The sequence below is a fragment of the Petaurus breviceps genome, unplaced genomic scaffold (assembly GCF_028583685.1).
Source record: "Petaurus breviceps papuanus isolate PSGF00001 unplaced genomic scaffold, PetGlider_PUasm1.0 90459, whole genome shotgun sequence".
In the NCBI taxonomy this organism is placed as follows: Eukaryota; Metazoa; Chordata; class Mammalia; order Diprotodontia; family Petauridae; genus Petaurus; species Petaurus breviceps.
The window spans coordinates 3,099,961-3,115,151 of record NW_027187259.1 but is presented as its reverse complement, the minus strand read 5'-3'; the positions used below and the strand labels follow the sequence as shown (position 1 = coordinate 3,115,151).

The window sequence follows — 15,191 nt, the reverse complement described above, 5'->3', positions numbered from 1 at the left end:
CACCATCACATCATCGTTGACACCATCATCACCACCATCACATCATCATCATCACCACCACCATAAAATACTTGAAAGTGAGCAATGAACTTACACACATTGCAGTCTTACAATAACCCTTTCTCTTGTGTGGTCCTAATCCCTGCCCCAGGGGTGCGAAACCTATGGCCTTAAGGCCACATGTGGCCCTCTAGGTCCTCAAGTGCAGCCCTTTGACTGAATCCAAACTTTGAAGAACAAATCTCCTTAATAAAAAAATTTGTTCTGTAAAACTTGGATTTAGTCAAAAGGCTGCACTTGAGGACCTAGAAGGCCACATGGGGCCTTGAGGCTGCAGGTTCCCCACCCCTGCCCTACCTTATTATAGGAAAGGTATAGACAAGAAAAGAAGATGAGACTCTAGCTGTCAAAGGAAACAGGGCTCTAAGGAGTCACTAACCATCTGCAAACAGGGAGAAAAACAGAAATGACAGTCAAGCCACAGCCATAAAAGGAACCACTGTCTACTTAAGCAATTGTGATCACCCTGTAATTTACATAAAGATGGCAGTAATAGGCCTCCTATGAATGAACATTATAAATATAAATGTGCATCCTGATCAGAAACATAAAACCAAATCATTTGTTCATCCACTCAACACACACTGAGAACCTACTGTACCCAGCATTCTACCTAAGGATTATGAAGTATAAGCCACAGCCCTTGCCTTTCAGGTGCTTAGAACTGACTAGTACATATTGCAACCCATCCATATCTCTTCATCTTGCGTCAGTCTCATCCATGTCCCAACTCAAACTCACCACCGAGCATCTAGCCAATATAGGATAAAATACCATGTGATCATAAATTCCCAATTCAAAGGGTCATTAAAGGTCATTTCATCTAATCCTTCCCTTTACAGAGGAGGACTCCAGGGACCAGAGAAGTTCAGTGATGGGCCCAGGGTCACATAGTAGTCCTACCAGAGGCTGGATTCAAACCCAGGTCTTCCAACACAAATCCAATGCCCTTTCCATGGTGCCACATGGCCTCCAAGGCTGCGTCCCATAATGGATGTCTTCTTTTGGTTTTTCTGCCCTCCTTGGCTTTTCCTTCCCCTTCCCCTTGTATATCAAATCCACTGCCAAGTCATTTCCTCATTCCCCCAACCTCTCTCCTATGTGTCCCCTCCTCTCTACTCACACAGTCTTCAGCTTAGTTCAAGTCCCTTTCACATCTCCCCTGGGCTATTATAATAGCCTCCTAATAAGCCTCCCTGACTCCAGCCTCTCCCCTCTCGAGACCATCTTCCTAATGTCCAAATCACCCTTAGACCAGTCACTTCACTTCTGGGCTCAGTTTCCTCATCTCTAAAAGGAGGGGGCTGAACCATTATAGGTTCTTGACCTAGGGTCTGTGAACTTGGGTTTTTTAATATCTGGATAACCTTATTTCAATATAATTGGATTCCTTTGTAATCCTTTATATTTCATTTAATGCATTTACAAGCATGATTCTGAGAACGGGTTCCCAAGTTTACCAGACACTGCCCAAGGGGCCCATGTCATAACAAAGGAGAAGAAGCTCTGATCTAGGTAATCACTAAGGTTTCCTCCAGCTCTGAATCGATGGCCCTATGTCTACCTCCACTGGGCCCCATCGCCTCTAAGATCAAATCCAAACTCCCCTTCCCTACTAAGCTTTCTAGCTTAATTATGCATTACACCACCTCCCATACAATCTATGGTCTGGCCAAAGAGCACTACCAGCTATCCTCTAATGTGGCATGCCATCTTCTATCTTTGTGGCTGTCCACTTTCCACTCCACCTTCCAGCATCTCAATCTTCTCTGAAGAACCATCTCATCTTGATGGCCTTTCCTGGCCCCAAGAGCCCAATTTTCCTAGCATACTTTGTCTAGATTAGAGCTTCTTAAACTGACCCCCATGGGGTCACAATCCACAGTTTAAGAAACACTGAGGAGTCTCGAGTGGAAAAAGTTTAAGAAGCCCTGGTCTAGATTTCTCCTAGGCCCTCTAAGTCCACAAAGCTAATTATCCTCATTTCTGTACTTGCTAAATCCCATCAAGTGAATAGGAGCTACCTGAGAGTAGAGACTGTTTCATCCTTCATCTCTGTGGCCTCACAACAGAGGCGAGACCACCCAGCAGAGAGAAGGCGAGTTTGAGATGCCAGTCTTCTGACACCCTGGCTGACCTCTCAGCACCCATGGAAATTCTCTAATGCAGTAAGTTGCCGAATAGGGCAAGTCTGCACTATGAAATCACAGGTTCGAACAAAACCCTCCATCCTCGACTAGCCTCCTGACTTTTCTGAGCATGCATGCCCCTCTTAATGTACTTTATTAGCCTTTTCATGTGCAAGATAAAACTTTCACTCCAGAAATGCATGTGTGTGCATGTGTGTTAAGGAGAAGAACTTCAAAAGGCAGGCTTACTTGGACAATGCTTCTTGGGATCATCATAGGCTCAAAGGATAGTCAAAAATGCCAGAAGAAAAAACCTCAGAGGTCATCTAGTCCAACATCTCCTTTCGGAAATAAGGAAACTGAGGCCCAGAGGAGTCAAGTGATTTGCCTAGCATCACTAGTAAGTGTCGGAGGCAGGATTTGAACTCAGGTCTTCCTGAATCTCTCTAGTACTCTAACCACTGCCCCACCTAGCTTCCCAAAAGATAGTTGTGTCCAATGGGAGACACAATCCACAACATGGGATTAAGAATTTCATGCTCCATTGACTGAGCTTGCCAGGTACCTTGAAAGAAGTGAATCCGAATCTTGATCTTAAAACAAGTAGTAACCACAAAGAACAATGGTTTTGCAATAGATCTGGATTCAAATCTTGCCTCTGTTACTTATTACCTCTGTGACCTTGGACAATGCACCTAACCTCACTGAACCTCAGTTTCCTCATCTCTAAAATGAGGGGGCCAGGCTCTTAGATGGTCTCTCAGGTCCCTTAGAGCTCTACATCTGTTCTAAGGTATTCTGCCCATAGGAAATGACTGAAACAAAGGTCTGTGAAATGAGAATAAATGGAATATGTAGGACAGCAACAAGATGGACTTAGCGAGAGCCCAAGGATCATGTGAAGGAGTCAGGAGACACAACATTGGATTGGCACAGAGGCAAGACTTAGAAACCAACTGACAGAAGGTCTTGAACACTAGTTGAAGGAGTTTAGATTCTATCCTAGGGGTAAATTCTTTCCTTTTGGTTATAGGAAAATGCTTCTTTGCCACTATGTTTTGTTCTAAAACTACCATTTTAGACGTATGTGAACTGATGCTGAGTGAAGTGAGCAGAACCAGGAAAACATTGTACACAGTAATAGTCACACTGCACGATGACCAACTATGAGGGACTTAGCTCTTCTCAACATGAGAATTAATGATCTAAGATGATTCCAAAAGACTCATGAGGGAAAATGCTATCAAAAACTACCATTTTAATTTGGGGTTGGGAGAAGAGGGTAACCTGGATCTATGACTTCATTAGTCTAAGAAATTCCCAAGATAGAAGGTTTCTCCATAAATGCAGATTGGTAACTCATCTAACCCTTACAGAGTTGCCTGGGCTACTGGGAGGTTCACTGATTTGCCCATGACAGCTGGTGCCAGAGGTTGAACCCAACTAAGCCATGTGGTCCTGACTCCAAGGCCACCCTTTCCCCACTAAGTCATACTGCTTCTCAAAACTGCCATATGGCAATGTAATGGCAGAAATGACAAGGGTCACATATGGACACGAATACAGAAAAATAGGTGATCTTGGATTCTACTATGCCTATGAATAAAGATGACTTTGGCTATGCCTAGTCAGATCGTGACCACAGGACAATCAATCAGATTGTAATTAATCAATCAACTTATCAAGCAGAATTAATTAAGCATTCACTATGCACCAGGTGCTAAGTGACGGAAATAAGAAGCCAAAGATGAGACAATGGCCTCAGAGGAACTCTGAGCTGAGAATGCAATGGCCTTTCTTCTATGTGGAAGATGCCCATGTCTTGCATCTGATCACTTCTAGCCATCATTAAGTAATCAGCTGTCCTTACATTGCCAAGTTACACTAGTTATATTAGTGAAACTTAACACTAGCATGTGTTGGGAAATAGTTACAGGTCTGAAAAAAATGCCTGAGAAACCCAGAGGCTTCTGGAGTATTTGAGCAGGAGCCATAAGGCAAGCTTCATACTTTTCTGGGGCTTTTCCCCAGCTAACCCCTCAGGCTGTCTCAACAACCCAAGGAGGTCCGAAACCCATTCTTTGTATTTGATCACGGATAAGTTATCCCACATAGAAATCCACATAGGAAATTCAATTTCCTTGAGGAACTAAAGCTAAGTGCCATATATTGCCTGGCCCAAATATTCTCCGGCACTTCCCTGGGTTCAAGAGCAGATATAAAGCATGAGATGATGTCAGTCTTTTGTTGTTGTGGAGTAGCTCACAGACAGCATATTTTGTAATCTTATTGCTTTAACCTTTCACTCTATAGATACTATTAATAGTACAGGAATAGCAGCTCTGCCAAAGTTTAAAGACATTAAATAAAGTTTTCTAATTACACAGGGGCTAGACGGGTCAGCCAATAAGTGCATGATACTCTAGCCCAAATAGGAAATGATATTGGATCTCAAATCACAAAGGATTCAAGGCTACCAAACTTCATTCCCAGCTCAGCATGGCTGCAATAAACTCCAATGCATGCAGGTTGGATGGGGCGGAGGGGACTCCCGAAGTTTGCAGAGTACAAATGGACCCTTGACCATATCCACCCTTCAAGGGCCCAAACATAAAGAAAGCTTAAGTTGTACAAATCACTTACTCGGATATGAATCTGTTCACTCACAGTTGGAGAAGTTTCTCTTCCTCTGGTCACATCTAACAAGTCAACAAGAGGCCGGATGGTCATTCCCTGCAACGTGACATTTTGGTAAAACGTGAGCCTGTCCAGGACAGGAACTGTTTTATGTTCACCAGGCCTCCCATCCAGCAGGCCCACTGGCTTTGACCTGAATCCAACATTCTGCACTGTCACCATGTCTTTGCATAGGCTAAACCCCATGCCTAGATTACACTCCCCTCACCTCTCCCTCACAGGATCCCTAGGATCAAGCTCAGTTCAAATACCATGAAGCCTTTGATGATCCCTCTCAATTGTTAGCACCAGTCGTCCTGATCTGTATCTCACCACTAGACCCAGATGGATCTGGTGAAGAAAGTAAGACTGAGGACCTTGTACAACCCTCCCTCGGCCCTCCCTTACTTAAATCCAATTCCCTTGTATGTCATGGCACCTCCTTCCTGATGTCATGGTCCTCTTCAAGGACAAAGGACAAACAACAATTGCTAGCAACCTCTCCCCCAAATTATTTGGCATTTGCTTTATATATAATTTCAGCTTAGCTGTACATGTGTAATTTTCCCCAAAGAATATAAAGGTCTCTGAGAGCAGGTACTATATGTCATTTTCTCTGCACCCCCAGTATCTAGCACAGTGCCTGGCATATAGCAGATGCTGAATAAATGCTTCTTGTGCTGAAATGGATTAATTAGGCAAATAATACCCACTTGTCAAGTTACTGACAATACAGAAAGCCAAACATCTTTCACATGAATTGCCATTTTGAATTCCACACCTTTTTATACTTCCTAGAGGAGAGTGCACACGTGTGCATGTGTGTGTGTGTGTGTTAGCTAAACAGAAATTGAACAGAACCCTGGATATAATCATAAAATCCCCAAAGATGGCATTTGGGGGACAGGGAGGGCACAAGTGAAAACCATGGAAAAGGGCTGTGGTTTTCTCTGCCTCAAGTCAGAAGGGTCATGATGGCATGATGAGATATAGGAAGTCAGAGAAACCCATGAAAACTTGGTAAGTATCACCTGAAGTTTATAGGACAAAAGGAAGTGGTGAGGACTTCTGAGAGTCTTCTGCTGTTGTTCACTCATTTTCAGTCATGTCTGACTCGCCATGACCCCTTTGGGAGTTTTCTTGGCAAAGATCCTAGAGTGATTTGCCATTTCCTTCTCCAGTTCATTTTACAGATGAGGAAACTGAGACAAAAAGGGTGAAGTGACTTGCCCAGGGTCACACAGTTAGGAAGTGTCTGAGGCCAGATTTAAACTCAAGGAGATGAGTCTATCTGATGCCAGGCCAGTCACTCTCCACTGCACCACCTAGCTGAGCTGCCCCCAAGCATCATCTTCCCTTAATTCAAACTCTGCCAGGGACTCCTGGAGGTAGATCTTTTTTTCATTAGATTTTCTCTGCCATGGAAGGAATCCCATAGACTGGACACCATTGTTTAGTGGTGGGAGTCCAGGCTTGGGGTTAAAGGGAACTCTGTGTGGGAACTACTCTCATCAACACAGATTAGCAACTCCCCTGTAACCAAGGTCCCCCGAGAGGCCAAGCAACTCCTCCAATGCGTATATGTCAGATGCAAGGCTTGAGCCCAGGCCTTCTTAACTACAAGGCCACACTCTCTACTCACTAGTCATTCCACACTGCCTCTTACCTGCAAACTTGCTACTGTAGTAGACTCTAAAGGGAGATGCTATAAAAAAAAAATGAACTCCATTTTAAAGATCACACGGGCCCAAGCCAAATCGCTGCACAAGGCATTTCAGCTTTGTTCTGTGGTCTAGCCTGGACAAATACCAACTCTGAGTGTGGAAATCAAATTTTCTCAAAACAAAGAATGGCATTATTACAAATGAAGACTTAGAAATTGTACTGACGTGCTCAGTTTTCCAGGTGGGGGGGGCATTCTGAAGTGTCTTTTCCTGAGATTCTTGTGGTAAGGTAGAAAGTCTAGATATGAGTCTCTGTTTGGTCTCTAAAGTGATTTTCTTATTAACTGACTTCCTAAGAACACAAGCCTGACTGTCCCTATGCAATGCTAATGAGATGGCAGCTGCCCAAAACAGGACTAGTCAGTGGGCTGGGGAACCTGTGGGTTATGGTGGGAAGAGTCCTAGTTCTGGTCAGAGGGCCTGAGTTTCAACCTCAGCTCTGCCCCTGACTTCCTGCTTGAATTTGGCTAACTGGTCTCAGTTTTCTCATCTGTAAAATAAGGTGGCTAAGCTGTATGAACCCTGAGGTCTCTCCCAGCTCTAGATCAATGATTATCCTCTCATTATTATTAACACCAACCAAGTAATCATCACTACTGAGTGAAATCATGTGACTCAAAGAGAAAGGGCAATCACTATGGCATCAGAGGATCTGGGTTCAAATCTCTCCTCTGATATTCAAATTTTCACTATTTAAAGTTATAATTATATAAAGTACAGTAATTGTTCCCAGTCCAATGGAAATTTGCATGTGAATTCAAATAATGTGGCCACTTCCTTAGATTCCTGAGTTGAACTAATCTGGACTTAGTGTACTTAGTAACTCTGTGACTTTTAAGATCCTTTTCTCTGGTCCTCAGTTTCCTCATCTGTAAAATTAAAGGGTTAAACTAGATGGCTTCTGGACTCCTTTGAGCTTAACATCTATAATTATATGATAGGTGAAAGGTTATCTAGCAAGACGTTCTCACATCTCTGGTTGCCTGATAACAATAATGAAAAAAACAGGGACCTCAGGAGAAGAAAATGTTAATATCCATTCAAATGTGCAAAGAAGGGCTTTAAGAGCAGGGTCTCCATTGAAATGCTGGCTCTTGGAGAACAGGGCCTGTGTCATGGACTTGAATGTAATGTGTACACAGAAACATGACCTTTGAGGAAGGGAGAGAGCAGGAAGCTTCTGGGAGGCCCTGGCCCCTGAGTAGAGCCTTGAAGAGATCTGGGGATGATTCCTACAGGTGGAGGTGAGAAGGGAGAGCATTGCGGTAATGAGGGACAGTCTATGTACAGCACCTAGCACAGTGCAGAGTAGATACTTAATGATAGGGACAGGGGCTGGCATAAATGCTTATTGAATTGAATTGTGTGGAGATCAAAGGCCCACAGTTTGGCCACTGGGCAGCCAAGTTCTTCCTCCTCCACATCATCATCAACAATTAGTATGTTTCTGGGGATACAAAGAAAGGAAAAAGACAGTCTCTGCTCAAGGAGAGCAACATGCAAACAATGCTGTACAAAGAAAGACAATTTCATAGGGAAGGCATAGGAGAGGAGGGGAGAACGACTGAATTCCAGCCATGGTGGACAGCCAGTACAAAGGCAGAATCTAGAGATGGAGAGTCCTGCACAAGGACCAACAAGCAGGTCACTATCCCTGGGTCATGTGGAAGGGAATAAAGAATAAAACTGGAAAGAAAGGAAGGTGACAGATCATAAATGGCTTTAATAGGCAAACAGATGACTTTATATTTGATCCAGAAGGTAGTAGGGAGCCACTGGAGTTTCTTGAGTTAGCTCTGAGCTTTAGGAAGATCACTCTGGTATCTGAGAGGACAGACTGGAATGGGGAAAGACTTGTGGCAAGGGGATCCTGCTATCCTAAGTGCACCCACCCCACTTTGTCCTCTTCACAGACCTCACAGACCTAGGAAGAAAGCAGGAGGTAAGTGCTTCTGATCACATCAGGGCTTGAGTGAGAGAACAAGAGGCAGGAGCTGCCTAGCTGTTCCTTGGCTGTGGGGCACAGAGACTCCTAGGCTTGGAAATCAGGGGCCCTAGATGCATTCATCCACCAGAACATGCTGCTGGCCGGGAGAATCTCAGTCACTTTGGGAGTAAATCAGTATTTGAAATACTGAAGAATTAGTCAGAAGCATCAAGTCAAAATAGCCATACAGTAGTATGCCAATGATTCTGAGTAACTTGCAGGGGAAGGGGGAAAGGAACGTCCTTTCAATTAAGAGATCCCATTAAAGTCATTTTGTCATTTGGAAAATTATTAAATGCTCTTTTATGGCTGGAACAACTGATTGTTAACAATGACTACCAAGGGCAAATATGAACAATGCACATGGCTTGGGAGGGGAAAGGGAAGGGAGGGAGGGAAGACAGAGCAGAATCTTCACCAAATAGATCAGTCCATCAGGAACACATCAAAAAGGTTACTTCTGAATGGAAGACTCAGATTCTCCAGACTCAATAACATGAACTCCTAATCGAGCTTCATTTTCATACTTGATGCCATTGCACTTATCTAGCAGAGGGCATAAAACGTTGGAAGCAGAGGTGACAATTCTTCCCCCTTTGGCTCAGGTCTGCCTTAGTTGGTGAGCACCCAGGCTTACCAAAGAGGCAAGGGTGACAGGTTCCATCCCAGTGCCATGCACTTCAGGCATCAGCACTCGTCCTTTTTACAAACTGGGAAATTGAGAACAATCCCTGGTAATTCTCATAGCATTCCTTTGAGGTAAGAAGTATAAATATTACAGGCCCATAGGCTGAGTTGGCAGGACCCTAAAATCACCCAGTTCATGTGGTTCTAAGCCCTCATTTTATAGATGAGGAAACTGAGGCCCAGAGACAGAAAGTAACTTCTTCAAAGTCACAGAGGCATTAAGTGACTGAGGCAGGATTCGAATCCAGGTCCTCTGGCTATAAACCTAGGGGTCATGCTAATATACCAATGCTGCCTCCCCATTTTTAGATGGGGAAACTGAGTCACAATTCCTGAATCAGCTAGCTTCACTGGGTTCCACAGACACAGATTGTATCCCTAACCTCATTGTCACTATATATTAGGAAATTTGTCAGAATGACAAGAGAGCAAATAGAAGGGTATTTACATCACCGTATAGAAAATATGAGGTCTACGATATTATCAGTAATATTATCAGACTGTGAACTCCCTCCATCTAGGGCAGATCACAAGTAACCTAGGACTGAGTGAATAATTCCTAGAGAATGGCCTTAGGTTCAGAGAGGAGAGACCATCCAGACTCAGGGAGCCAATGCCAAGCTTCCATGTGAACCCAGATCATCAGACAATGTGAACCCAGGCTCTCTTTACAGCTCAACAATGGCCCTACTATGGCATACTTGGCACTACCCACCTTTCCTAAGGGGAACAATTGCTCTGGGACTTCCCTGCCATGGCATTTCAATCTTGGGGAAAACAACAAATCCTAGGAATACTTTAGCCACTAGATGGTGGTGGAATAACATGGCAAGTTCTCTCCCCCCTACACCTGCCTTCAGCTGCTTCCAGCTCAACCTCAGGGCAAAGAGAAGAAAAAAAGACAAAAGATGCAGCAGCACAAGGTGAAGGACAGGGATTCAAATGTCTTTCAGTGTTTTCGGACCAATTTCAAACAAAAGAGCCGCAGCTGTTTACTGATGACATTTGGGGAAGGGCTGAACCTGTGATTTCAGCCATGTAGGGCTGGCCCAGAGCAGCTTCTCCATGGATAACATATGGATGCGATTAAAGTCGCAAGCAGAGAGAAGTGGAGCACATGTAGACTATTTCACAGGAAATGGAAATGAATTCTTGAAAATCACGTTGTATTTCAAACCAGCATTCTTCTGTTGAAAGCATCTATTAAAGTGAAAGCTGGGTAAAGCTTAGTTAAATCAAATGTGATTTTCTGAAGGCTTAATTAAAACTGATTTTTAAATGGCAAGAAAATAAATGTTGGAGCTTAACCAAAACCATTAACCAAAAATAAAAATGGGGGCTTTTCAGAAAAGATGAGTGCAGCTGGTAAGTGGCACAGCCAGGTTGGGAGCCAGGTCTGCTGACTCGAAAACCAAGGGAGCATTTACATAGTTCATTATGGTCTGGGAAGTACTTTGAAAACATCAACTCATCTGACCCTCAACAACCCTGGGAGGTGGCTGCTGTCACTATCTCCACTTTACAGATGAAGAAACTGAGGCTGGCCAAGGTTAAGCTACTTGCCCAGGGCCACACAGCTAGCAGGTGTCTGAGGTGGGCTTCAAACTCAGGTCTTCCTGACTGCAAGGCTAGCACTCCAGCCCCTGTGCCATCTAGATGCCCCCAAATGAATCCTCATCTCACTGCACTCAGTGGCCACAGAGTCTCAAAGTCAAAGATTTTGGGAAAAGTTGCAAAGTGTGGCTTCTCAAATGAAGGTTTTTACCCTTCCTCCCAGATTCTTAGAGCCATCAGTACAGTACAAACTCAAATGGCTGGAGCAGACAATGACCTAGGGCACATGGTTTAGAAAGTCAGACAAGTCAGGCACCCAAATACCTTCAAGATAAATAACCAAGTGTATTCTATGTTATAGCTGGGTGGCACCATGGATAGAGCACCAGGCCTGGAGTCAGGAAGACTCATCTCCAGTTCAAGTTCAAATCCAGTCTCAGACACTTCCTAGCTGTGTGACTCTGGACAAGTCACTTGACCCTGCTTGCCTCAGTTTCTTCAACTGTAAAATGATCTGGAGAAGGAAATAGAAAATCACTCCAGTATCTCTGCCAAGAAAACCCCAAATGGGGTCATGAAGAGTCGGACACAACTTAAAATGAGTGAACAAGGGAGGCTAGGTGGCACAGTGAGTAAAGCACCGGCCTAGAATCAGGAGGACCTGGGTTCAAATCTGGTCTCAGACACTTAAGACACACACACACACACACACACACACACACACACAAACTAGCCATGTAACCTTGGGCAAGTTACTTAACCCCAATTGCCCTCCAAAAGGCAAAAAATAAAATAAAATGAGTGAACAACAGCAAAATACATGGCCTTTCTCCCACTTCCCCAACACTGCATAGACCTTTTGTTTGAAGTAGCTAAAATCGAAGATTTGACAGATAGCAATACTGAGCAATTCAGCAAGGCCCACAGCCTCCTCCTTTTTGACTGCAGGGACATGCTTAGGATGGGCTGGCAGGCCCTTGCTGCCAGGAAAGCCAAATTTAGAGGATACTGACAACACTATTGCAATGTGAACTTGTTCCCCTCGCCTTCCTGACCCTCCTCCCTGGCTCTCCCAGCACCATAGGACTCACCTTCCTGATCCTTCTCCCTGGCTCTCCCACCCCATAGCATTAGCTAGTCCTTCAACACACAGAAACCTATGGTATGTTAGGGCTTCCAAAGGCCGCGGCTCAGGTGAAATACCTCACTGTTGCACACCTCTTGTGCCAGGTACAAAAATTCCTGGTACATATCTGCCTACCAGACTTGCTAATTAACCAATGCCACGCCAGATTCGCTAGTACATGTCATAATGGGCTTGTTTTCACACACACTTCAGTGCTCAGGCCAAAAAGACCATCACCACCCTCTCCTTTCCTCCCAAAGCCATACTTACCTGCACAAAAACTGTGAAGAGGATCACCACAGTGGTAGCTGCAATGAACAGCTTCTTCCGGGGAAAGTTCGGAAGGAGAAAAACAAGGGAGAAACAGATGGCCCCTCTCAGTCCCCCATAGGCGATGATGAACTGGTCCTTTCTGGTGACTGTGTTCACATGACATTTATTCACAAAGAAGGTCAACACAAGGACACCTACATTTCCAAAGGGGAAGGAAGAAGAGGTGGGAAGTCAGCAGAAAGTCAACAGTCCCAAATGGGAGGTGAGTATAAACACTAATGACAGCACTCTAAGGAAACCAAATTCTGAATGACATGAAAGCCAGTGTGGGTCCCCAGGAACTCTCAGCAAAGAGGCAGGGGTCTATGAGAGTGCAATGTTGCAAATACTGTCAGACAAGGTGAATGGATTTTTGCTTAACTGCTTTTCTCTGCTACCAAGGAATCTTCAATTCCAAGCAGGTGGGAGGGTTGTATTTCAAGAAGCGATTGTGACTATGACTGTGATGCAAAAGTAAAGGGCATCAATAAAAACTTATTTTTAAGGTAATATAGAAAATTAGTATTAAACTACATGAAAATTCTAAGGACTGGTGCTAAATAATTAAAAAGCTGAGACTAATTAAATTATGTTTTTGGAGGGGGAAAGTAGGGCAATTGGGGTTAAGTGACTTGCCCAAGGTCACAAAGCTGCTAAGTGTTAAGTGTCTGAGGCCAGATTTGAACTAAGGTCCTCCTGACTCCAGGGCCAGTGCTCTATTCACTTCAACACCTACCGTGTTTCCCCGATAATAAGACACTGTCTTATTATTTTTTTGGAAAGAAAAACACCAGAGGGCTTATTTTCAGGGGAGGGCTTATGTTGTCCTGCCTCAGCTCTCCTCCGCGGCACTGCTCTCAATGGCGCCAGCAAGCAAATCACTGGGGAAGAACAGGATGACACGCTCACTGCTGCAGCTCTGATTGGATGCAGCTCGGAGCGCGGCGTGGGGGATGGTGCATACAGAGGGTACCGTAATGTAGCATGTAGCGCAGGGGATCACCTTCACCACAGTAGCAATCTCAATAGGGCTTATTTTCAGGGGAGGGCTTATTTTAGAGGAATCTTACACAGTAAGGGGAGGGCTTATTTTTGGGATAGGTCTTATTATTGGGGAAACATGGGTAGCCATCCTTAATTAAATTCTTAAAGGCCCTATTCATTCTACCATATTTTGCTGCTTCTCCCATCAGAGGCTTTTTTTTTTGCTTTACTTTGTTCCAAATTTTGAAAATGAAAATAGAATTATGAATGGCATTACCTTGGGGCTTGAAATGGGTGTGCTGGGTAACTTTAGAATGAGTCACAGAAGCAAAGGAAAATATTTCCATCCATTTTCAGCAAATCTGATAAGCCCTGTACAGATTCCTAGTTTGGAGGCAGTCACCTTTAAGAAGGTATCAAAAGAGAGAGGTATCTCTCCTCTCACCCAAGACCCATGTTCCAGGGCTCTAAATGTAGACCTGGAGGAAGGAACCCTGAAACACCACTCCTGCTCAGTCCTGCTTGGAGACTCAGGAGCAAACTCAGTCCAGGACTGACCTTGCAAGCTTCCAGGTCATGTGACCAACAAGATGGAAGAAAAGCCATTTTCTCTGATTCCCATTATTTCTCAAACCTCTCCAAAATAGGAATTATATAGAAAAGATAAAGCAACTTCAGCTGTCTCCATGACCTAGGACTTCCAGAATCCAAAACATTAAAAAAAAATCCATGAACTGACACTGACTGACCCTGAGATCACTCAGCAACCCTTCCCCTATCTGCCATACTACAGGCAGCAAGGCTGCACTAGCAGAAACAAGGACACAAGCTCAACCCCCAGCCCCTGGTCCCCCCCTCTCTCTTTCTAGTGCCATGGAGGCCCCAGCTCCATGATGGAGAATTTTGCCCAGACTTCAGTAGACAGCCTGCATGGCCATAGTCTTTTAGGAGCAAAAGCCTGCAGGGGGCCACAATTCTGTAGCACCAGTACTATAAAGCTCTGGAGAGAAATTGCTGGGGTGGTCAACCCTGAGCACCAGCACTGCAAAGCTCCAAACTATCAGTGCCAGGCCAAAGGACTAAGGAACAGAGCAGGAGAGAAAGGCGTATGTATGTACCATTCCACTAAGCCTGAGGGAAAGAATACAGCATCCATCTGGGACCAGTTCTAACCACTCAAAAGTCACTTAGAGCAGAAGTTTAGGCTGGTGAACTATTCACTTCTAAGCATGAGAGGAGGCTGAGACACTTCGAGTTGCAGCCTCCAAGAAAATCACAATCAGAGAAGAGAGTCAGGAAATGAGCAACAGGGAAGAGAAAAAAAGACTGAAATTACCAAAGACTTCAGGAAGAACAAAATTCAAAAACCTTCAACATAAGCAGATAATTCAACAGGAAAATCAGTAAAAACAGAAAGAAACATGGCTTCCAGATCTAGTAAATGAGTTCAGGCATCTATAAATAAATACTGCAACACAAAGGGAAATGATCCAACACTTGATGAGACAGAGGACCCTGTGGAAGCTGATGAGAAGAAGGAACTACATTATGTTCCTGAGTGGTTTAAAAGAGAAATAAGAATAATGACAAGAGAATTTATGGCCTATGCAGCAGAAATCATTAACAGACTAAAAAAACTGGAATCTTCAATGGTAACTCTTACCAAAGAAACAAAAGAGAAAACAATAGATTGGTGATGCAAACATAAGGAAAGGAAATTTGAATAATTTAAGATTATTCTGTACGAACTAGAAAGTATAGGAGGGAATGGAATAATATGTTCTAAGAGCAATGGAGTTCAGGATGCAGCCCACAGTGACCCTGCAAATCTGAGTTTAACCATACATGAAAAAAGATGGACATTCCATAATAAAGAGGTGTTCAAAATATTTTTATAATAAAATTAGAATTGAAGATATTATTTGCTCCTCAAACACCCAAAACAACATACA

At 43.9% G+C, this 15,191-nt stretch overlaps 2 protein-coding genes across 3 annotated transcripts in view; both read right to left on the bottom strand.

The window, feature by feature from the left end:
- Window positions 1–15,191, bottom strand: part of LOC138141729 (transmembrane protein 182-like) — a 276,562-nt gene that overhangs the window by 94,119 nt on the left and 167,252 nt on the right. The window lies entirely within an intron of this gene.
- LOC138141728 (sodium/hydrogen exchanger 2-like) overlaps window positions 1–15,191 on the bottom strand; it is a 104,604-nt gene that overhangs the window by 37,534 nt on the left and 51,879 nt on the right. The window contains exons 5-6 of the mRNA XM_069062559.1: window positions 12,214–12,410; window positions 4,833–4,922 (exon numbers count right to left, since the gene is read on the bottom strand). Coding sequence (XP_068918660.1) covers window positions 4,833–4,922; window positions 12,214–12,410 — 287 coding nt within the window. The remainder of the gene's footprint in view (window positions 1–4,832; window positions 4,923–12,213; window positions 12,411–15,191) is intronic.